This window comes from Gracilinanus agilis, chromosome 3, assembly GCF_016433145.1.
Source record: "Gracilinanus agilis isolate LMUSP501 chromosome 3, AgileGrace, whole genome shotgun sequence".
Classification (NCBI taxonomy): domain Eukaryota; kingdom Metazoa; phylum Chordata; class Mammalia; order Didelphimorphia; family Didelphidae; genus Gracilinanus; species Gracilinanus agilis.
The window spans coordinates 13,844,150-13,868,643 of NC_058132.1; the positions used below are offsets into that span (position 1 = coordinate 13,844,150).

The 24,494-nt window shown below is 40.4% G+C and overlaps 1 protein-coding gene across 1 annotated transcript in view; it reads left to right on the forward strand.

Moving 5' to 3' along the window:
* LOC123240761 (zinc finger protein 665-like) overlaps nucleotides 1-19,155 on the forward strand; it is a 45,741-nt gene extending 26,586 nt beyond the window's left edge. The window contains exons 4-5 of the mRNA XM_044668473.1: nucleotides 16,878-18,160; nucleotides 18,245-19,155. Coding sequence (XP_044524408.1) covers nucleotides 16,878-18,160; nucleotides 18,245-18,627 — 1,666 coding nt within the window. The 3' untranslated portion in view covers nucleotides 18,628-19,155. The remainder of the gene's footprint in view (nucleotides 1-16,877; nucleotides 18,161-18,244) is intronic.
* Nucleotides 19,156-24,494: the final 5,339 nt, after the last annotated feature.

Consider the following 24,494-nt stretch of genomic DNA (forward strand, 5'->3'; position numbering starts at 1 on the left):
TGTGTGTGTGTATATATATATATATATATGCATATATGCCCATCTATCCTGTATATGTGCCTGGTATATATATATATACACACATATATATATATATATATATATGCATATATGCCCATCTATCCTGTATATGTGCCTGGAGTCAGGACGATCTGAGTTCAAATCCAGCCTCAGACACATACTAGATGTATGACCCTGGGCTAGTCACTCTGCCCTCCGCCTGCCTCAGTTTCCCCAACTGTAAAATGCAGATGGTAATTAATGTCCCTACTTACTAGAATTGTTGTGAGAGTTAATTACATAATATCTGCAATGTGCTGTGTAAGTGCCGGCCATTATTATTATTATTATATAATTTGTTCTCATCTCCTCCAATTGAATGTGAACTCCTTGAAGGCAGGGACCCAGTGGCGTGGGGTAGGTGCTTACTATGCCTTTGTTGACCTTCTAACAGCCAGCACAACTCATAAAAAGTTCAAGCTACCAATCCCACAAGATTTATATTCTTTATTTGGGAAGAATTTGCAAATATTGCAGAGCCACTGCCCCAGATCTTTGGAAGTTTGAAAAGAACAAAGAATCCTGCCAGGTGGTATTTTTACCATAGATTTTTGCAAAGCATCTGGCACATTGCCATGCCCTTCTAGCGGAATAGATGGTGAGACATTGGACTGTCATTTCTGAACTGGTGAAACTTAAGGGTCTTGTCTGGCTAATGATTTGAGAGTAAATTTGAAAAGTCTACTTTCCTAGAGTGCCCCAGGGCTATACAGGCTCAGGGAGGTGATGTTCCACTCTGGTATGCTGGATCCTGGCCAGACTACATCTGAAATGCGACATCATGGAATCTTGTCTTTACATGAACAAGAACATTTCAGAGTTCTCAGAGGCCACGTGGTTCAAACTTCCCTTGCCCTGTCTGGTGGCCTCTAAATCGTATCCACCAAATGGCCATCAAGCTTTTGTTTGAAGGCATTGAATGAAGGGGGTGCCAGAATCTCCAACCCTCTGAGGCAACCCATTCCAGTTTTGATCAGTTTTAATAGTTTGTTTTTCCTTACATGAAACTTAATTTTTTTAAAACTTCTACCCATTATTCCTGGTCTTCCTGGGGTCAGAGGGACAAATTTGATGATAATTATTATTTGCTCTCCTTCATACACACCCCAGCCCCCTCCTCCATTTGTCATATGGCATGAATTCAAGACCATTCACTATGCTGTTGGCCTTTTTCCAGAACTCTCCACACTGTCAATATTTTTATAAAAATGTGGTCCTTAGAACTTGATACAGTGCTCTGATGAGAGCAGAGTGAGAGTATAGCTTCCTTAGTCCTGGTTACTGGGCTTCTCCTGATGACTCCCAAGATTGCATTAGATTTGTATTAGATTTTGCATTAGATCTGGGCTCTCCTTTCACCACTGGCTTAGAGTAAGCTTGAAGCTCACAAAATTCTACCTTTTTTCCCCTGATAGACCACTGTCCAGTCTCACTACCCCAGTTGTTTACTTCTGATGTCAATTTTTGAACCTAGGTATAAGACTTGACACTTATTCCAATGAACAGTCATCTCATGACATTTATCCTAATCCTTAGACTGTCCAAATTTATCACCCAACATATTAGCCATTCTTCTCAACTTTAAAAAAAAATCTTCAAATCTGATGAATATGCCATCTCTGCCTAAGACTTAAAATGGTAAGCAGCATGGAGACAAATGCAGATTGCTTAGTCTCTCTTCCATATTGATATCAATCAACCCAATTGTGTTTCTGTGCAGGCTCCATCTCTCCATCTTTACCACAAAAATAGCGTAAGATACTATTTAACAAATGCTTTGCTAAAATCTAGGTGCACTCTGACGCATGGCTCATTGTGGATTTGACTCAGTGAGAACATAGTCTGCAAGCTCCCCCAGGATCATGAAATACCTAATACCTGATGAATGAGATTGGAGTTGACAACCGTTTACAACATGAACCAGTTTTGATAATACTACTAATAATTGATATTTCTATAGTACTTGGAAGACTGAAAAGTGCTTCAAACACATAGCTTCCATCTTAGGTAACCTTTGGAAGAATCAGATTATTTGTATCCCTCCCACAATGGAACATCCCATGCTTAGATAGCACCACCCTGTCCAACAGTAGGCTTCAGAGGACTTAGAAATATGATCTCTCTAATCCTTTGAGGCAGGAAGGGCAATGGAAATGTTTTACATCATGAAATGAGAAAGTAACTGAGGCATAAAGATAATAAATTACAAGCTTATTACCACAAAGTACAGAAGACCAAATTTAACCTATGTGTCCTTACTCCCAGACTGGACTTCTATTTATTTATTTTTAGACTCTTACCTTCTGTCTTAGAATTGATCATGTCAGTTCCAAGGTATAAGCGTGATAAGGCATTTGGGGTTGAGTGACTTGGCCAGCGTCACACAGTAAGAAAGTGTCAGAGCCAGATTTAAACCCTCCTGTCTCCAGGCCTGGCTCCGTCACCAAACTGCCCCAATACCTTTATTTTTTAGAACCTGCTTTGAGCACAGAAATAGAATCAAACTTTAGGCCTGAGTGTAAACCATTTCCCTCTTTTCCTAGTAAAGGGTGAATGTTTCTGGACTCCCTTTGACCTCTCAGTCTTCTCTAGGGTACTAATGGGATCACACCTAACTGGATTTCAGTGACTTTCAGAGCTGAGTCAGCATTGATGTCTCATAATTTCTTTCTTTTCCTCCAGGTCTCCCTTCTTACATCTGCCTTTCCTTAGGAAGGGATCCTCGCTGGGAAGGAAATGACCTCTGGGTTCCTAATAGCTACATCCCAAGTAAGTTGGTATTTTAGCTCTTCCTAAAAAGGAATCACATTTCTCAATGTGGACACATTTCTGTTCCTTTCTTAGATATTCTCTGACCAACTAAAGCCTCTTGTCAGGGCCATTAGCCTCACGTGTTATCCTTCAGAACATTCAATCTTTGAGGTATGAGGAAGAGCTGGGGCAAAGGTACAAGATGAAAGATAAACAGCCAGTCAGCCAGCATGACTGTGTTGTAGAGACTACATGTAAGGAGACCAGGAAGGGGCCAGAAAGCTTTAAATACCAGATAGGACATATGTATACACACACACACACACACACACACACACACACACACACGCACATATTTATTTAACTTTTTTCAATTACAGTTTTTGACATTTGTTATCTTGACACATGATATTCAGATTCTATCCTCCCTCCCCACTGAGGGAGTAAATAGTTTGATATAGGTTATACCAGTGCTGTAGTGCAATACAAATTTCCATATTCCTCATGACATGAAAGAAAACACATATCACTCAGACAATAAAAACTCAGGAAGGAAATAAAGTGAAGAATGGCCTACTTTGATCAGCAGTCAGATTCCAATAGTTCCTTATTTGGCTGTGGATGCATTTTCATCATGAGTCCCTTGTGTTTATCTTGGACACTTGCTTTGCTGACAATAGTTTAGTCCTTCACAGCTGATCACTGTGTAATATTTCTGTTACTGTATACAGTGTTCTCTTCACTTCACTTCACATCAGTTCATATAGGTCTTTCTGGGTTTTTCCAAACTCATTCTGTTCATCATTCTTATGACTCAGTAGTATTCCATTACAACCACATACCACAACTTGTTCGGCCATTCCCTAATTGATAGATATCCCTGTTTCTAATTCTTTGTTTTTAATTAATTAATTAATTAATAAGATTTTTCTATGGTTACATAATTCACGTTCTTTTCTTTCCCTCTTTCCTCCTCTCTCCTGGAGCTGATAAGCAGTTCTTCTGGGTTATCATTGTTCAAAACCTATTTCCATGTTATTCATATTTGCAGCAGAGTGATCATTTAAAGTCAACATCCCCAATCACATCCCCATCGAACCACATGATGGATCATATGCTTTCCTTCTGCATTTCTGCTCCCACAGTTCTTTCTCTGGATATGGATAGCATTCTTTCTCATAACCCTCAGAATTGTCTTGGGTCATTGCATTGCTACTAATAGAGAAGTCCGTTACATTTGATTGTCGCACAGTGTATCAGTCTCTGTGTACAATGTCCTCCTGGTCCTGCTCCTTTTGCTCTGTATCAATTCCTGTATCAATTCTGTATCAGTTTCTGGAGGTTGTTCTAGTTCACATGGAATTCATCCAGTTCATTATTCCTTTCAGCACAATAATATTCCATCACCAACAGATACCACAATTTGGTCAGCCATTCCCTAGTTGAGGAACACTCCCTCATTTTCCAATTTTTTGCTACCACAAAGAGTGCAGCTATAAATATTTTTGTACAAGTCTTTTTCCTTATTATCTCTTTGGGGTACAGACCCAGCAGTAGTATGGCTGGATCAAAGGGCAGCGAGTCTTTTAAAGTCTTTTGGGCATAGTTCCAAATTGCTTTCCAGAACAGTTGGATCAATTTACAACTCCACCAGCAGTGCATTAATGTCCCAATTTTGCCACATCCTGTCCAACATTTATAACTTTCCTTTGCTATCATATTAGCCAGTCTGCTAGGTGTGAGGTGGTACCTCAGAGTTGTTTTGATTTACATTTCTCTAATTATGAGAGATTTAGCACTTTTTCATGTGTTTATTGATAGTTTTGATTTATTTGTCTGAAAACTGCCTGTTCATGTCACTTGACCATTTATCAATTGGGAATGGCTTGTTTTTTTGTACAATTGATTTAGCTCCTTATAAATTTGAGAAATTAGATCTTTGTCGGGGGTTTTTGTTATATTTTTTCCTCAATTCGTTGCTTCCCTCCTAATTTTGGTTGCATTGGTTTTGTTTATACAAAACCTTTTTAATTTAATGTAATAAAAATTATTCATCTATCCTCTATCTCTTTCTTGGTCTTAAATTCTTTCCTTTCCCATAGATCTGACAGGTATACTAATCTATGTTCACCTAATTTACTTATAATTTCCCTCTTTATATTTAAGTCATTAACCCATTCTGAATTTATCTTGGTGTAGAGTGTGAGATGTTGATCTAACCCTAATCTCTCCCATACTGTTTTCCAATTTTCCCAGCAGTTTTTGTAAGAGTGGGCTCTTGCCCCAAAAGCTGGGATCTTTGGGAATATCAAACACTCTCTTGCTGAGGACATTTACTCTAATTCTATTCCACTGATCTTCCCTTCTGTCTTGTAGCCAGTACCAGATTGTTTTGATGATCACCTCTTTATAGTACAGTTTAAGATCTGGTACTGCTAGGCCCCCATCCTTCACATTTTTTTCATTATTTCCCTTGGTATTCTTAATCTTTTGTTCTTCCAAATGAACTTTGTTATAATTTTTTCTAAATCTACAAAAACGTTTCTTGTTAGTTTGATAGGTATGGTCTAATTCTTTGTTATTACAAAGAGAGCTGCTAAAAATATTTGTGTACAAGTAGGTATAGGACTTATATTTGATCATGATTGTACAAGGGAGCTCCTGGAGTTCATAGAGAATGGGATAGTATGGTCAGATATACTTTGGCAGCTCTGCAGAGGATGGTTTTGAGTTGGAATGAACTGAAATTGGACCTAAATGAGGAATAATGAATTCCTACTATATGCAAAATATTTATAATTGCTCTTTTGTGGTGGCAAAGAATGGAAACTAAAGGTGTGCCCATCAGTTTGGAAATGGTTGAATAAATGATGATATTTTAACGTAATGGAATATTATTACAACATAAGAAATTATCAAAAGGATGATTTCAGAGAAATCTAGGAAGACTTGTATAATTGATGCAGAGTGACGTGAGCAGAACCAGAAGGACAATTTAGACAATAGTAGTATTAAAGACAAACAACTTTGCAAGATTTAAGACTGATCAAGGCATTGATGTACCATAATTCCTGAAGACCAGTGATGACCCACCTTCTGATAGGTGATGGATGCAGGCTGTAGAATGAGACATAGATTTTTTGGACACAGTCATTATGGAAACATATTTTGCTTGTCTCTGCATATTTGCTATAAGAGTTTTGTTTTTCTTTTCCCCCAATGTTGGGGGAAGATGGGAAGAAGAGAAAATTTATTTTTCATTGTTTTTAAGTAAAATTTAATAAAAGAATGGAAGGGACACGAGTATATTTGTAGGCAGCAGAGAAAGAGCCAAGAGATAGGGAGAGGTTGTAGATTAGAGAGAATGGGGATAATGGTGGCCACCACCTGTTGGAAAAAGTAGGAGGGTTTGGAGTTAAGGATGCATAAAGAGGGGTTGGCCTTGGCAAGGAGAAGGACCACCTCCTCATCAGCATTTAGGGTAAAACAAGATGTCAGGAGACTCTGAAATGAGAAGGAGCTCTCTTCAGTTTTTTTTGCTAAAGTATGAGTCAAGGCCCTCACAGAGAAGAGGAGAGGAGGGAATGCTGTGAGAGGCTTGAGAGAACAAGCATCATGGTGAAAAGGAGTCATTTGGGGAGTAGCAGAAAGACCCAATTCTTGCAGTGTAGACTCACTTCTGTTAACATAAACATAGGGTGTCTATACCCACCTCGGCAACTGTGAGCAGATTCCCAAAACTCTGCCTTGTGTCCTCTTGTCTCTCTTGTCTCTCTCTGGAGAGAGGAGAGGACAGGCATTTATTAAGCACCCACTGTGTGTAGGCACTGTGCCAAGCGCTTTCTAAGTATTATCTCATGTGATTCCCCTCATTGATCCTGGAAGGGAGGTCCCATTTTGCAGTTGGGGAGACTAAGGCAGAGAGTGATTAAGTGACTTGTCCAGGGTCACACAGCTAGTAAGTGTCTGAAGTTAGATTTGAATTCCTATCTTCCTGACTCCAGGCTAGCTCTTTATCCCCTGAACCATCTATTGTTATTCATGTGACATAGTCACTCCTTGCAATGCCATTTGGGGTTTTTTTGGCAAAGATCCTGGATTGCTTTCCATTTCTTACTCCAGTTTGTTTTACAGATAAGGAAACTGAGGCCAGCAGGGTTAAATGACTTGCTCAAGGTCACACAGCTAGTAAGTGTCTGAGGCCAGATTTGAACTTGGGCCCTAATAACTACAGGCCTGGTGCTCCGGCCATTGTCAGCTCTTTGTTGATGACTCCCCTCTTCATAGCCAGCCCCATCGTGTCTCCAGGCCTTTAGTCCCTCTTCACCAGTTGCCTGTCCTTCCCCAAATGTCCTCCTCGTGTGTGGCGGGTGTGGGAGCTGGAGGCGTGGTCCCCGCCGCTGTGCCTGGGCACCCCATTCTGGGCCGCTGTCTTTGGTACATCCTGCAGATAGCCAGCTCCTTCCTTCCTTGGGATTTCCTTTGAGATCATGGAATCTCCTCCTGGCCCAACCTGCACCCCTGTGGCAGCCTGAGGCTCTCTAGGCAGCTGCAGCCTCACTGTTTAATTTTGGATTCCTGACTGCCTACAGGGCACATTCCGGCTCTGGCCGCCCTTCCTCAGGCAGCAGAGAATCTGCCCTTCGCTTTGAGAGCCGGGGGAAGGGGAAAGCCAGAGAGGACAAACCCTTCAGTCCCACTTCAGACCAGCTCTGCAGCTCATTTCCCATCATTCTTCCTCATGCTCCCAGCTGGTACAAGATATTCTTGTGTGGGTTGAGCCCCTGCAAGGGAAGTTGGGGCCTGAGGGACTCTGGGAGGAAGGCTTAAAGATCAAGGTAGGTAAGACATAAAGAGAGAAAATGGGCAAAGAGACACGGCAGTCATCGGGGTCACATTCAGCTTGTCAGCCCTTGCTCTGACAGTCCGGGAGAGAGTGTCCGACTGACCCTGAATGAGGGAGCTCATCTGTTTATGAAGGGTCGTTGCACAAGCAGGGTGTCCATCACCCATTGGGTACATCAGAAGTTTTAATAGTTGAATGACAAAGCCAAAAGGACGGATGATAACACAACAGGTGGCCAGGTAGCTGGGCCGGGACTCTTCTCCTTTCTGGAAAGCTGGCACCAGACTTATCTTAGGTGTGGATCTTTGATATTCCAAAAGACCCTAACATTTGTCTGCAAGCTTACACACAAGGGATAACAGCAGAGGTTTGGCTTTTAAGATCAACCAAATTTAACCCCATCCAAATTTAAGGATTCAGAAGTCAATCATGTGAAATATTAGAAACATATCCATAAGTCTGGTCCATGAGCTTTTTGCTTGTTAGTCAGCTTTTGAGCACATCTTTAATACTTTCATGATTTGTTCATACCTGGAACCTTTCAGCTGGCCTACTTGTTCATCTCCTACCACCACACCTTTGTACAGGCTGTCAGCTATACCCAGAAGGGTCTTCCTATCACTTCAGCCTATTTGGATCCTCTATTCCATCCAGAGGCAAGTTTATGTGCCACCTCCTCCAGGAGGCCCTCTCCATCTCAGCTGTTAGGGTTTGCATGATGTCATTCTTACTCGACTTGTCTTGTATTTATTTCTCTCTGTAGGCATTGCCCTTCCCTAGCAGGAGTCCTGGAGGGCAGGGACAGTTTCATCTTTTTTCTTGTATGCCTCCTCTCTAGCCTAGTGCTTGGCCTAGAGTAGGTCCTAGCTCAATGCTTAGTTGGATGGATCGTCCCTTCTTTTTGGCTGAGATTCCCCAGGACCTCCACACTGTGGGCACCGGCCATTGTAGATGCTGCCTTCTTTCTCTCTTCTTTGTTCCGATGATCCTTGCATAAAAGATGTGTTTTTGATGTTTCAGGAGTCAGTGACCTTCAAGGATGTCTCTGTGGACTTCACCCAGGGGGAGTGGGGCCAGCTGGACCTCGCTCAGAAGAACCTATACCGAGATGTGATGTTAGAGAACTACAGGAACCTGGTGTCCCTGGGTAAGGGTGGCTTTCTCCAGAGATAAAGGCACTCTTGTATCTGTGCTTCCCCCAGGCTTTGGAGGCATTGTGAGGGGGCCTTGGGCCTTCTCCGTCTCTGCCTATTCCCTTTTTTGCTTTTTACAACTAGAAATTGGCAGCCTCTCTTTGCAGAGCTCTTCCTTCCCCATTCTCTCTCCTCCCTCCAGGTCAGGATTTCTTCCCCAAATCCCAGTTCAGGTGGCTGTAGATGTGAATGGTTCCCATCTTCCTTAAAAGGAACAGAGGCAAGAAAATTAGTTCTATGATCCCAGAACCTCTGCATGATCCGCCTTCCCAGGTATCCTGGAAGTATAATACAGCACATTCTTCAGAGGTCCTTTGTTTAGATCATTCCTTCTTTTCCCAGAAGAGTCAGGTTCTAGGATTGACTTATAAGATGACTTTCTGTCATTACAACCTTTTCCATTTCTTTCTCTATAAACAGGGCTTCAGGTTTTCAAACCAGAAGTCATCTGTAGGTTGGAGCGAGGGGAGGCACCATGGATACTGGAGAGGGAGATCTCAAGAGGCCCTGATCTAGGTGAGTGAATGAAACAAGACACAAGTGAGTTGTTAAAAGCAAGATCTCATTTGGTCATTTAGGAGGAAAGGCCTTTCAGTTGGTGGGCAGAGAGCACTCCTCAAAGCCCCCGAGTCTGTGGAGACAAGCAGAGACTTTTCACCATGAATTTTTAGATGATCCTCAGTCCCTATAAACATGTGTTACAAATAAATTAATATAGAAGGGTATATTTAAAAATATCAAGGGTTTATTGTAATCCATATTGATAATTAAGAAAAACATGTGCCTGCTATGATTTAATTCGAATGGCCCGCCATACCTTCCCCTTGGCTGCTTCCTAGGAAAGAGAGTATCCCGATCAAGTTCTCTCTACTTAAGCTTCTCTTTACATTGGCTCGCATCACCACCCAAGAAGGAAGCCCGTTGAATCATGGGAAATGTAGTTTGAAATGAGATCCAAATGTTCACAGGAAGTTTAGACCAGAGATCTCAAAATAAGTTCAAGGGTCCCCAAATTTCCAGTATCACACATGATTTCCCAAACCCGTCTCCTCGGCTCTTCATTTCCTCCGCTCTTTCCTCTAATCCTTTCTAGTCTTTAATAAAGAAGTGAACCATTTAGTTTCTTTTTAAAAAGAATTTATTTTTAACATTCTTAAAAAAATTTTTTTTGAGTTCTAAATTCTCTTCCTCCCTCCAGCCCTTCACTTCCCATTGAAACAGCATATGTGAAGTCATGCAAAACATATTTCCATATTAGCCATGTTGCAAAAAAAAAAAAAAAAACCAAAACCATAATAAAAAGCAAGAAATATAGAGAAAGTGAAAAAAGTTAGCTTCAATCTGCATTCAGAATTCATCAATTCTCTCACTGGAGACAGGCAGCATTTTCATTGTGGATCACAGTAGCTAAGTCATAGTTGATCATCATTAAAATATGGCTGTTCCTGTACATCGTTCTCCGGGTTCTGCTCACTTCATTTTGTATCGGTCCATGTAAGTTTTCCAGCTTCTGAAACCATCCTGCATGCATCTAGCACAATAGTCTTCCATCACAATCATATACCATTAACTTGTTCAGCCGTTGTCCAGTTGATGGGCATCCCCTCAATCTTCGATTCTTTGCCACCACAAAAAGAGCTATTGTAGATATTTTTGTAGGGACAGACCCTTTTCTCTTTTCCCAGTTAGTTTCTAAAGCTGCCCCTTCCACCAGCGTTTGGAATCCTGACCCCATCCTGCCCTTCGAGGGCCTTGGTGGAGCATGATGGTACCAGAGAATGCCAGTGGCCAGGAGACAGAGTACCTGCATGACCTCGAGGCAAGTCATGTCACCTCTCTTGGCCTTATCTGTACAATGCGGGGGTTGAAGTCTCTCTCCGGGCTCCAGCTTGCCCGCGGTAGTGACTTCTCCCCATAGCCCTAGTCTTTCCTGCTTTCCCAGGTTCCTTCTGCTCTCAGAGAGCTGCACTCTATTTAAAAGAAGAATTCTTTGATACTTTGCAGGCTCATGTGATCACAGATCCTAGAGCCAGAAGGGGCCTCAGACACCTCTAGTCCAATAGCCACCGTTTATAGATGAGGAAACGGAGGCACAGGGTGGTGAACTAACTTCACTAAAGTTGCACAGATGTTACGTGTCAGAGGTGGGATTTGAACCCAGGTCCTCAATTCAGGAGCCAGGGTTTCTGTCTCCAGAGATCATAGATCTGGCTACTTCAGCCATTACGTGCAAATTATGTGGTTCCTTCTCAACCCGTGTAACTCTTTTGCACATCTTCCTGGAAGTCCTCCATCGGGGGTTTACCAAAGTGCCGGGAGCTTCCCTCTGTCTCCTGATATCGTCTCAGTCACCGATGAGCACCCTGCTTGTCCCGTGCTCTCTCCACACGCCTGACCCAGGGGCTTCCTAGAACCAGAGACATCAAGCAGCCTTCACGCTGCTGCCCTTCTTAGCTCTGTCAGACGCTCTGCCCACCGGCTCCATTGTCTGTAGGTGGCACCAACAGGAGAAAACCATTCTGGGAGGCCTTCTCTGTCTGCCTCTACTTGGTTCATAGAACTTTCCTCATTCTTCTCTTTTTCAACATCATCGGACACACACTGCTGACCCGCATCTTCACTAAATGCTTCGGGCCCTTCGCCGCCCAGTGCTCATTGCCATTCCCTCTGTGTCTCTGTGTGTCTCTCTGTCCTTCTCCCTTATCATGGATGTGTTTGTCATTGTTATTTGCTGATCTTTAGCCCCAGCCAGAGAGGTGGTGCAGTGAATAGAGGGCCAGCCCAGAGTCAGGAAGACTTATCTTCTCAGACATGAATGATCTGTGTGACCCTGGGCAAGTCACTTAACCCTGTTTGCCTCAGTTTGCTCACCTGCAAAATGAGCTGGAGAAGGAAACGGCAAAACTCTCCAATATCTTTGCCAGGAAAACCCCAAATGGGGTCACACAGAGTCAGACACAACTGAAGCAACTGAACAACAACAAGCCCTCCCCAAAAGGTTTATATAGTTACATATATTATATACATAGTAATAACCACATTGTTCTTGGTTTTCTCATCATTTTTTTACTTTCTTTATTATGCATATGACATTAGTAAGGTCACAGGTCCATTTTAATATTTTAAATAATTTGAGGATTTCTCCCTAAATATTCTTGTTTTTCCAAATTGTTGCACCCTGTCTTCCCACCATGGTGGCGTCTCAGTGCTGCAAGTCATATAGAGTAGATTTAGATTATCTAATTTGTCTTCTCAGTAGGACTAAGGTCTGCCTTACTGCCCTTTAGCTTAATCCATCCCTGGCTCCATCTACAACTTTAGACAGAATTTAGATGCTGCCCTTTACAGATACTTAATTTGACACGGACGCATATCCAGAGCACTGGTTAGTGCTGTTTCTAGATGGATTCTAGATTTTTTTTCCCTATTAAAATGCTGGCCTTTCTTCCCTTTCATCTATGCAGTCTGTTATGTAAAGGATGGCAGCATGGAATCCCTGCAAAATACAGGGTCAGCCTCACCCAGAATTCCATAACAAGTCTCCTCCTCCTTTCCCTTTTTACCACATATGACCATGATCAGAGAATTCCTCCAGCATGTGATTGATTTGCTAATGGATTAGTTTCCTTCTTATGCTTTCCCATTCCTGTTGTGTCCTTCAAGTCATCAGTTAAAATAATCTTGCTTCTGGGCATTTGAAAAATTAGGCAAAGCCTTTATTTTCTTATCCAAGTCTAGCAGGGCAGCTAGGTAGCACAATGGATAGAGCACCAGGTCTGGAGTTGGGAAGATCTGGGTTCAAATCCAGACTCAGGCATTTCTTGACTGTGTGACCCTGGGCAAGTCACTTAACTCCCACTGCTGACCCTTACCACTCTTCTGTCTTAGAATAGATACTAAGACAGAAGGCAAGGGTTTAAAAAAAAAGCCCAACTAAATAACCATGCTTGGGGTAGGCACCCCTCTAACTCACTAATAAATCTATGGTCTATTGGTTACCCTAAACTTGCTTTAACCTATCTGCTGAGGTGGTTTTTTGAGGTGTGGCCCCTGCACATGCTGCAGCTTCTTGGAGCCACCAATGAGAGCTGAGTGAAAGGTGTCCAGCAGCAGCCCTGCAGAGAGCTTGGCAAGCCCTTCCACCAAGGTGCTGGTCCGTTGTGAACACTCGAATACTCCTGGAGGACCAAGAGTAACGCTGATATTCTGGTGTTCCTTTTAGAATCTGATTTCTCACTCTTAAAGACGACTGCAGATCCTGCCAGCTCTACTGCTGGTGTTATATTTAACTTGGCCCCCTTTACTGAGCTCATTCCCTACTCTAGGTCATAACCCCTCTGATTTTTTAAAAATTAAGTTTAATTAATTAATTAAGAATATTTTTCCACAGTTACATGATTCATGTTCTTTCCCTCCCCTCTTCCCACCCCCTCCCATAGCCAGTGAGCAATTCCACTGGATTTTACATGTGTCATTGATCAAGACCCATTTCTATATTATTAATATCTGCAATAGAGTGATGATTAGGTCTACATCCCCAGTCATATCCCCACTGAACCATGTGATCAAGCAAATGTTTTTCTTCTGTATTTCTGCTCCCACAGTTCTTCCTCTGAATGTGGGTAGCGTTCTTTGTCATAAGTCCCTCAGAATTGTCCTGGATCATTGCATTGCTGCTAGTACAGAAGTCCATTACATTCAATTGTACCACTGTGTATCAGTCTCTGTGTACAATGTTTTCCTGGTTCTGCTCCTTTCTGCATCAATTCCTGGAGGTCTTTCCAGTTCACATGGAATTCCTCCAGTTCATTATTCCTTTTAGCACAATAGTATTCCATCACCAACAGATTGTTTAGCCATTCCCCTATTGAGGGACACTCCCTCATTTTCCAATTTTCCATTTTTTTGCCATCATAAAGAGCACAGCTATAAATATTTTTGTACAAGTCTTTTTCCTTATTACCTACCTTTTATTTTTGCTGTAGCTGAATAACATGATAGATTTCCTTCCCAGATCTTTCTCCTCTACTTCTCTAAATGCCTTTAGAGCCTAACAAGATCATTGTTTAGTCGACTCTGGGTAACATTTGAATAAATACTCACTGAGTTATTCAGTTTTGTCTCATTGACTGAATACTAAACATCCCCCTTCTTTTTTGCCTTCTTATAAGAATTACCTGAAGGATTATTTCTGGGCAGATTTGGCCATCAGAGATCCCAGTCTGGTTTCATTTAGCCTGTATTAACCCTTAGAAATGTTAAAAATAATTTAATCTTAATTTAATATTCCTTCTTCAGCTAGCTTGAAGATTACAAGCTGAAGTTCAGTTGCCCATGACATATAAATCATGATACCATTTTTAAAATTGGAGTCCATTGAGAATGGTGATGTTATTTTTGGTGATTTATAAAATTCCTCTTGAAACTCTAGGATTGACAGCATTATGGATGATATATTGAATCTGACGTTTCTCTCAGAGAGTCTGGCAAGTTTCATTGATCTGTATGGTCTTACTAATTACTAATCCACTTCCTGAAAAGTGGAAGATTGATTCTTTTGTCTTTCAGGCAGTAGTGGGGTCTTAGATTATATCTCTGAGCTTTACCTTCCAGTTCTTTTCTAATTTTGCTTATTGATAGCTTTTGTTTTTACATTACTTTCATTTTTAACCATATTCCTTTCCTCTATCCTACCCAGTAATCCTTCCCTTTAACAAAGAATAAAAAAGAAAGAGGAAAGAAAAAGAGTTTAGCAAAACTAACAAACACATTAGTTGAGGTTGGGGCTAGATGTAGTCAGTGTTCCACATCCAGAGTCCCTTATGAAGACAGGGATGTGCATTTTCTCATCTCTTTGTTGGAATCCTGTCATTTAATTCTTTCCAAAGGTTTAAAGGTTTTCCCCTGTTCAGTTATCCTAAGTTTTTTCCTACATTTTCTACCACTTAGGAAAACTGGCCTACTGGCCTTTGATTTTATTTACCATTGATTCTATTCCTTTATGCCAATTGTTGGCCTTTCTTCATGTTATTGCCTCTTGTTCTTGAATTGTTTTGTACTGTTTCCTGACAATTGATCTTTAGTTAACTGCCAGATCTTTCTTTATGGACTTTATTAGATCCTTACTGTCGCCCATGCATGGCTGCTTTACCTCTTAGAATTCCTGACTGCCTCCAAGATGCAACTTAAACTTTTGGTAGGAGGTAGAGCAAAGCCTTTGATATTCGACAAAGGCTTTTGGGAAAATAGATCACGGTTTGTTAGAAGGAAAAATGCATTTAGACTAGCATTTTATACCATATTCCACAATCAGTCCCAAGACAGTAGAGGGATAAGGGCTAGGCTATTCAGGTTAAGTGACTTGCCTGGAGTCACACAGTTAGGAAGTATCTGATTTCAGATTCCCCTGCCTCTAGACCTGGCTTTCAGTCCACTGAGCTAGATAGCTGTTTTTCCTTCTACTAGCAGCCAGGGGCCTCTTCCTTTTCCATTCATGACCCTGGCACACTGGAAGTGAGAAACATGGAAAAACCAGGACTATTGACATAGCTGCTGGTGCATTGCCCTGCTTTTGAGTCCCTTCCCATCTTCCACTCAGCTGTCAGATTGATCTTCGTAAAGTACAGCTCTGTCCATGTCATCTCCCTATTCAATCAACTTAGTGGCACTCTTTTACCTCCAGGATCAAATATGAAATCTTGTTTTTCATATTAAGCCCTTCATAATCTGACCCCTTCCTACTTTTTCAGGCTTTTTATATCTAGCTCCCTTTTATCTGCTCTGGGATCCGGTGACCTTGGCCTTTTCTATTCCTTGCACAGTATCCCATCTCTCCACTCCAGGCATTTTCAGAGTCTCACTTCCATGCTGGTGGTTCTTCCCTACTCCTCATCTCTGCTTCCTTCAGAGATCAGCTAAAATCTCATATTTGAGAAGACTTTCCTGATCTCCCTTAGTGCTAGTGCCTTCCCTCTGTTGATTATCTCCAGTTGATTCTATATCATTTGCATACATAATTGTTTATGTGTGGTCTCCCTTTTAGACTGTGAGCTCCTTGAGAGTAAAAACTATTTCTTTAATCTTTCTTTTAATTTCTAGTGTTTAGCATAGTGTCTGGCACATAGTAGGTGCTTCATAAATGCTCATTAATTTAATTTACATCTGGCTTAGAGAATTCCTAGCTTCTTTTAATGATCAGTTTAAGATCATCTTCGGTTGTTACTCTCTACTTTCCCCCCAAAATGATTTCATATTTACTTCCTATATATCATGTATGTATATACACATGTATATACATGTTGTCTTCCCAAAACAGGATACAAATACATGAAGGGACTATTTTGTTTTTTAACTTGTATCCCCAATGTCTAGGAGAATTTCTAATACATAGCAGATACTTAGTAAACACTTGTCAAATGAATTAGTTCATTTATATTCTTTTTTCTTTCAGATTGGCCAGAAACCAGAGAAACAGTTTCAATGGAGAGTTTTTATATGGCAGAATTATCCCAGGAAAGACTCATAAGAGATGATTCTTGGGACTTCAGACTTGAAGAAGCCCCCAAATGTGATAGCAAGTTCAAGAGGGAGCAAGTCAACCAGGGAAGAGAGTTAAAGCAAATAATCACCCACAAGAACAATTCTAATAAGATGAAAAGTCATGAACATGACAAATTTAGGAGGAGTTCTAGTCACAGGTCAATCTCTGTTATACAGTGGAGTAGTCCTACAGAAAAGCTCGTCCATAAATATGATGCATATGCAAATAACTTCAAACAGTATTCAGATCTAGTTAAACATAATAGAATCTCCTCAGGGAGAAAACTTTGGAAGAGTAATGAATATAATAAAACCTTCTGTTACCACTCGGATCTTATTCGCTATCACAGAATCCCTACTGGAGAGAAATCTTATACATATCCTGAGTTTGGGAAAACCTTCCACCAAAAGCGGCACCTTACTCAATATAAGAGAATTCCTGCTGGAGAGAAACCTTATAAATGCACTGATTGTGAAAAATCCTTCAGTAATAGCACATCCCTTATTTTGCATCAGAGAATTCATACTGGAGAGAAACCTTATGAATGTCTTGAATGTGGGAAAACTTTTAGCCGAAGCATGTACCTTACTCGCCACCAGAGAATCCATACTAGGGAGAGACCATATAAATGTAGTGAATGTGGAAAGGCCTTCAGTCAGATTATGTACCTTGCTCGGCATCAGAAAATTCATACTGGAGATAGGCCCTATCAATGTAGTGAATGTGGAAAGGCCTTCAGCCAGATTTTGTACCTCACTCGACATCAGAGAACTCATACTGGAGAGCGACCTTATCAATGTAGTGAATGTGGAAAGGCCTTCAGTCAGATTATGTACCTAACTCGGCATCAGAGAATTCATACTGGAGAGAGACCCTACAAATGTAGTGAATGTGGAAAAGCCTTCAGCAACAGCTCATCTCTTATCGTACATCAGAGAATTCATACTGGAGAGAGACCCTATAAGTGTGATATATGTGAAAAGGCCTTCAGTCAGAGAGGACACCTTACTGAACATCAGAAAATTCATAACAGGGAAAAACCCTACAAATGCACTGAATGTGGAAAAGCCTTTAGCCAAATTATGTACTTTAATCAGCACCAGAGAATTCATACTGGAGAAAAACCATATAAATGTAATGAATGTGGAAAGGCCTTTAGCAATAGCTCAACTTTTATTGTACATCATAGAATTCATACTGGAGAAAAACCCTATGAATGTCTTGAATGTGGAAAAGCCTTCAGCAAGTGCACAGGCCTTGTTCTCCATAAAAGAATTCATACTGGAGAAAAACCCTATAAATGTAATGTATGTGAAAAAACTTTTAGTCGGAGGGGTCACCTTACAGAACATCAGAAAATTCACAATGGAGAGAAACCCTACAAATGTGATGAATGTGGAAAAAGCTTTCGACAGAGAGGACACCTTACTGAACATCAGAGAACTCATACTGGGGAGAAACTCTATAAATGTAATGAATGTGGCAAAGCCTTCAGTAATAGTTCACAGCTTACTTTACATCACAGAATTCATACTGGAGAGAAGCCTTATAAATGTAGTGAATGTGGCAAAGCTTTCATTAACAGCTCATTCCTTACTCTACATCAAAGAATTCATACTGGAGAAAAACCATATAAATGTAATGAATGTGGGCAAGCCTTCCGTCATCCAGGAAACCTCACAGAACATCGGAAAATTCATACTGGGGAGAAACCCTATACCTGTAGTGAGTGTGGAAAATCCTTCAGTCGTAGTATGTACCTTACTCGCCATCAGAGGGTCCATACTGGAGAGAAATGCTATAAATGTAATATGTGTAATAGAGCCTTCCAAAATAGCTCTTCCCTCACTTTACATGAAAGAATCCATAGTGGAGACAAACCCTACAAATGTTTTGAATGTGGAAAAGCTTTCAGCCAGGGACTATACCTTACTCGACATCAGAGAATTCATACTGGGGAAAAACCATATAAATGTAATGAATGTGGTAAGGCCTTCAACCAGTCTGCCGGTCTTATTCAACATCAAATAGTTCATACAGTAGACAAACCCTATAAGTGTGATGAATGTGGAAAAACCTTCAGTCGGCAAGGAAGTGTTATCCAACATCAGAGAATTCATACTGGAGAAAAACCCTATGTATGTAGTGAATGTGGAAAAGCCTTCACCCATAGCTCATCCCTTGCTGTACATCAGAGAATTCATATTGGTGAGAAATCCTATGAATGTAATGAATAATCAACATTTTGTTGATTCACCCTCTCCCTGCCCCGCCTCCAATGGGGAAAGAAAAACCTGGAAAAAACTGAAATGCTCAAATATTGGGTAATCACCGAGTCGTGACATCAACATAATGGAATAATGAGTCTCAGAATTTCAAAGTTGAAAGAGACTCAAGAGGCATCCATTCCAACAACTTCGAAAAGATCATCCAGCATTTCTTTAGATCTCCAAAAAGGGAAAACCCACTACTTCCTAGGGCAGCCCATTCCACTATGTGATAGCCTCTAGTCATTAGGAATTTAAAATTTTTCATTAAATCTAAAATTGCCTTTTTTCAACCTCTTTCCATTACTCCTAGTTCTACCTTCTGGGTCCAAGTAGCAGAACACATGTAACACTTTTTCCATGAGGTAGTCCTTTAAATACTTGAAGATGTCTGTCATATGCCCCATAAGTCTTCTATTCTGGACCAAATATTCACACTTTACTTTAGTCAGTCTTCATATGGCATGGACTTAAGGCTTTTTTGATATCCTGACTGACTTTTCTGCTAACCAGATTATCAGGGTACCTGGAATTGAAAAAAATATTCCAAATGTGGTCTGACCATGGAGGAGCATAATGAGACTATTACCTCCTTATTCTTGAAAGCAATGCCTTTTTTTTTATTAGCTTTTTTGGCTGTTACATCATTCTGTTGACTCACATTGAGTCAACATTAAAATCCTCAGATATTTTTCAGAGAAACTGCTGTATAAATATTATTCTCTCATTTTTCACTTGTGAAATCAGTTTTTTTTTAACCCCACAACTTGGTCCTTGTCTCTAAATATCAGCTTATTAGATTCAGTCTAATATCCTAATCAGTCAAGATAGCTTGGATCCTATCTATTGTGTTAGCTCTCCCTCCTGGCTTTACCTCATCTGCCAATCTGATAAGTGTGTGATTATCTAGGCCTTTTTATCCATTTAATTTATGTTAACAGTGTGAGGCCATGCACAATACCTAGGGAGGAGGGATCCTGATTGAAGGATTGTCTCAAAGCACTAAAGACTCATATCTCACAACACTGCTTCCATTTCAAAGGTGATTGACAGTGACTAAATGGACACAAATGTAGACATATTTCCTCCAGTGCTTGGTAATCATTTGATCCAGTTACCTTGATCTGATTGTGGACAGGCATTTCCTTTACTCTGGTTGTCATTTCCTCAGTAGTATCCATTTTTGTATGCCATTTTCAATTCACAGGTCAGTTGGCAGAGAAAATGGAAGCAAACTAAGAATTGAGTAGTTTCTTATCAGAATCTCATCTAGCCCAGGGAGCAGCCTTCTACCATCTTTGTTCCTCCTCTTTACTCCAGTATAGCTAAATAAAAGATGTTTTCTTGCCTTTAGTTTTATTTACCAGACTCAGTTCATTCTGAACTTTGGCTCTTCTGACTTAATTTTATGATTCTATATCATACTTTTTATTCTTCTTGTTACCTTCCCTTCCTTTTGTCTTCTGTGTGTGTCTTAAGATGCAAATTTTATAGTGAATTTCCTGTGGGTCCATATCAGTCTCTTCAGACAACATTCCATTTTCTTCCTGAATGGCCCTTTCTCTTTGTGTCTTCAGAATTTCATTTGGAAACACTTCTTATATCCTTCCTGTACTGACTTCTCCTGGAAACTTTTGGTTCATGGGATCCTGTCCTTTGAAAGCATATACTACAACATATTAAAAATTAATGAGAAACATTGCAAAATACCTTAATATCTATACAATGTATATTGTTCTCCCCTTCCCAGATTTATGGAATGATATGAATAGTAGCACCAGATGAAACAGTATGAATGGTTCACAATCTGCACTTTTGGAGGAAGTACCCCCCCACTCCCATTAGATCAGAGGCTCATGGAAATATGAAAAATTTTTCTCTCAAAATTATGAAATAAGAGGGGTGGGAGGAGGGGAGGGAAAGAATCTGAATCATGTAACCATGGAAAATTTTTCTTAATAAAATAAAAGATAACAGGACATGAAAGTCGGGGGAAAAATTATGAAATAACATGAATCAAACCAGAAGCACAAAATTCATCCTGATTACAACAGAATAGTAGGGAGGGGAATATAAATATACATAAATATGTAGAGATGATTTGAAATTTAATACAGACATGGAATAACTAATAAACTTATGGATGCTTTAAATGTTGAAATTAATGTATTGAACTGTAAATAGTCAAAATCTTTCACTGATTTTGTTAATGTTTAAAATTAAGCTAGTAATAAATTATTTAAAAATAAACAATGAGATAAGAGAGAATGAAAGACTTATTACTCAAATCTAGAAAAGCACCTTTAAGGTAGAGGGAATGAGAATGGCTCTCTAAGTTTGGTGATAGAGTAGGATGAGTTGTTCTAAGACCAGGAAAAAGCCGGCTTATCACTAAACTATGGTTGTTGGGTTTTTTTCCTTTCCCCCCCTCCAACTAACACCCAGTCACAGCGATGAGCCCATAAGAATTATCAGATGCGGTGGCACTTTGTCATGGTAGTTATTAGTTACTTAACAGAACTTCAGTTTTGGTATGCTTGGATTCTAACCCCCAAAATTCCAAGTCCCCAAATTGCTCAAAGACCTGCTATAGCATCCTACTCTCCCCAACATTCCCCCATACTGCAAAATTACCATTCTTTCAATATAGAGTTCATATACTAGCTGTATGACTGAATAAGTCACTTAATTTCATCTGTAAAATAATCATGAATTATGATTCCACATTAGACAATGCTAAAATGAGAAAATGTATAAAGGTACCATGCAGATTTTAGTAGTATCATTAGCCAGGCATGAACTTTTAGAAGGACCGATGGACCCCCTTCCACAGTTTATCTCTCCTGGCAGTATCCATCATTTAGTCCAAATGACTCAATTGATAAAATTTTAGGGGAAGGGAATTGGGATGAGTCTTTTCAAAGTACTGTATGCATGTTGAGCCATCCACGGAGAATGTGCTGTAAGAAGGAATTCTTTGTATTCCTTAATGACTTTGGGGGAACTTATCACATGATTTGAAATCTTGTGGAGACGTTAATTGTGCCCAATTAAGGTCAACAAGAGTTTGACAAGAGGTGGTTTTGGAGCATGGCCACTTTGTAGAAAGGTATACCATCTGGTAGTAGGGTATCCAGCAAGATGTCCAACTGAGGTGAGGACTTCGTTAGTTTGCTCTTCTGCCATTTTAATCCTAAATTTCTGAATAAAGCCTTAGATCTGAGTGTTCTGTGTGCTTGGTCAGAGTCTAGTACTAAACACCCTGAAGTGTGGGAAAATTGGAGCATATCTATCATCTGGGGATTCCATAGCTATTGAACCTATGGATAAACTTGTATTGGAGGTCCATCCTCTGATATGCCTCCAGGCTTATGGATTTTGGAATCTAGAGTTTTGAAGAAAACCGTTGTATTTTCACAAGCATTTCCCTCCCTTCCCATTTCCATTAGAATTTGATCTGATCCCAGTCTCAGAGGCCCCTCTACTCCTTTGTTTTTGTTCTTCTGTGGGTTCAGCTCTGACCTGAAAGATGAAGTGTAAATAGAAATTTGATGTACCTGAGCTACATTACCCAGCATCCCTTTAAGTTATGTCCTCTCTTGGTGTCCTAACATTTTAGGAAATAAATTTGCTGGAAACCCTGCCCTCAGGGGTCTCTGCTCTGATCCCTGGTGTGCAGTCTGGGAAGCTTCTCTTACTAAGGCTAATTTTTTCTTTGCTTCAAGTTATTATTATTAAATCTTATAAAAATAATACTTGGAGTATTTTGGATATTAATTTTTTAATCTTACAACACAACACGCACACATGCACACACGGAGGCATCAGTTCCTAAAGGTGAGCCCCAAGTCACAGAATCATAGAATTTGAAAATGAGAAGAGACCTCAGTGGCCATTCAGTACAACCTATACCCAGAGTTTATCCCCAGTATAACACATCCTAAAAGTGAACACCCAAAGCTGCTTGAAGATGTCCAAGCTAGAAGAAACACCTGAGGCAATTCATTCCATCTCTGGGCAGCTCTTATTGTTAGGAATTTTTTTTTTCCTGGATGGTAAGCCTAAATTTGCCTTTCTTGCAATGCCTGTCCATTGCTCTGGTTCTGCCCTCTGGGACCAAACAGAACAAATCTAAACCCTCTGGCATGAAAGCCTTTCATTTGAAATAGTTATCATATCTTTGCTCAGTCTTTTCAGACTAAACATCCCAAGGTCTTCCAGCCATTCTACATACGATAAATTCTGAAAGCTCTTCACCATCTTGGTTGCCCTTTTGTGGATACTCTGTGATATCAATGGCCTCCTTATACAGTAATGCCTAGGATTGAACACAAGATTCCGGAAGAGGTCTGACTAGGGTAGGATTCAGAGGGACTACCAACTCCTTTTTCCTGGACTCTATCTTTGGCTCCTCTCACAGGAAGGACTTGGGGAAACCCTGGAGGGATGGGAGTATCTGAATCTGCTCACCAGGTGGACTTGCCTGGCTTTCAAAGCCTCCAAATTCCACCCCTGACCTTGACCCTGGAGACATGGGAAGAAAAAGGACCAACAAGATAGATGTGAGAGTTTACATGAGAAGTGGCTATGGAATGGGATTAGCAGTCAAACCAATGGGAACAGTGTAGTGATTCCTGAGCAAGAGTGATGGGACTATCAGAGCATGGACTAACTGGTCTAAATCTATACTATTGTTTAAATGTGAGCTGGAAATTGGGGAGCCAAATACATTGGGAATTATTGACTTATTTTGTTCTTTTTTATTGTGTTTGTCCTAAATGCTCTCTTTCTCTTTTAAGTCAGTAAATGCAATTTAAAATAATTTCTGGCCCCAAGCCCCAAAATTGCCAGTTGTATTTCACTCAATGTTTATCCATTTAGATAATAAGTAAGAGAAGAAAGGGAAATTCATTTATCATCTTTTTGGATGAGATATTTGGTTCATCTGGAGCTTAACCAGGGCTGAACTTGAGAAGAAGAGTAAAGTGAAAGAACTGGAAGATCTTTCACAAATCCCGCAAAACCATCCAATATAACCCTCAATTCCTCTTGGGATTGGGGTAGGGGAGGGAAGCCAGAAGCATTGCATAATGGAGAATTAAGTTACTGCCTTAGAGTGAGCAGTCACTTAAGAAATGCTTATTGAATAATTGATAAAGGTTTTCCATATTCATTGCACGGAAAGTATTATCACACAATTTCTGAAGCTCCTGGAAAAGAATCCCTTCTTGGTTGGTCATCTAGCAGCCTCTGCTTGAAGATTTCCAGTAAGGGGAAACCATTACCAGAGGCAACTCATTCCCTTTATGGGTACTTCTAGTTATTAAGTTTTCCCTTATACCAAAGTCTAAATTGAACTCTGCAATTTCTTCTCATTGTTCCTGATCTAGGGTCAAATATCAATAAGCAAATACACATTTAGCTTTCCCCAGGAGGGCATAAATAAAGGAAAAAGTATTCTCTCCTACCATTAGCACCTGGGATATCTACTTGTTAAGATCCAGCTAATCTGGCGCCGTACACCAAGATATATATCATCTGTCTTTGCCTGTCCTTGCACAATTAGGGGGGGTTTGATCTGGTTGTTTTGATTTCTTAGCAAAGATTATAGGGGGTGGATGGATCCCATAAAATAATTAACATTCCTTAATTGTCAGAAAGAGCATGATTAGCCTTTCCTGAACGCCAACCCACTTTTCTTAGTGTAGCCAATTGTAATGTTCCACCACTACCAAGGACCCCCATCTTTCTTATGTCAATAAAAGGCGTCCCTCCCTTTTTCATTGTTGCTGCTGGCCTTACTGAGGTGACCAGTCTGGCTCGCTTTAACAGTTATA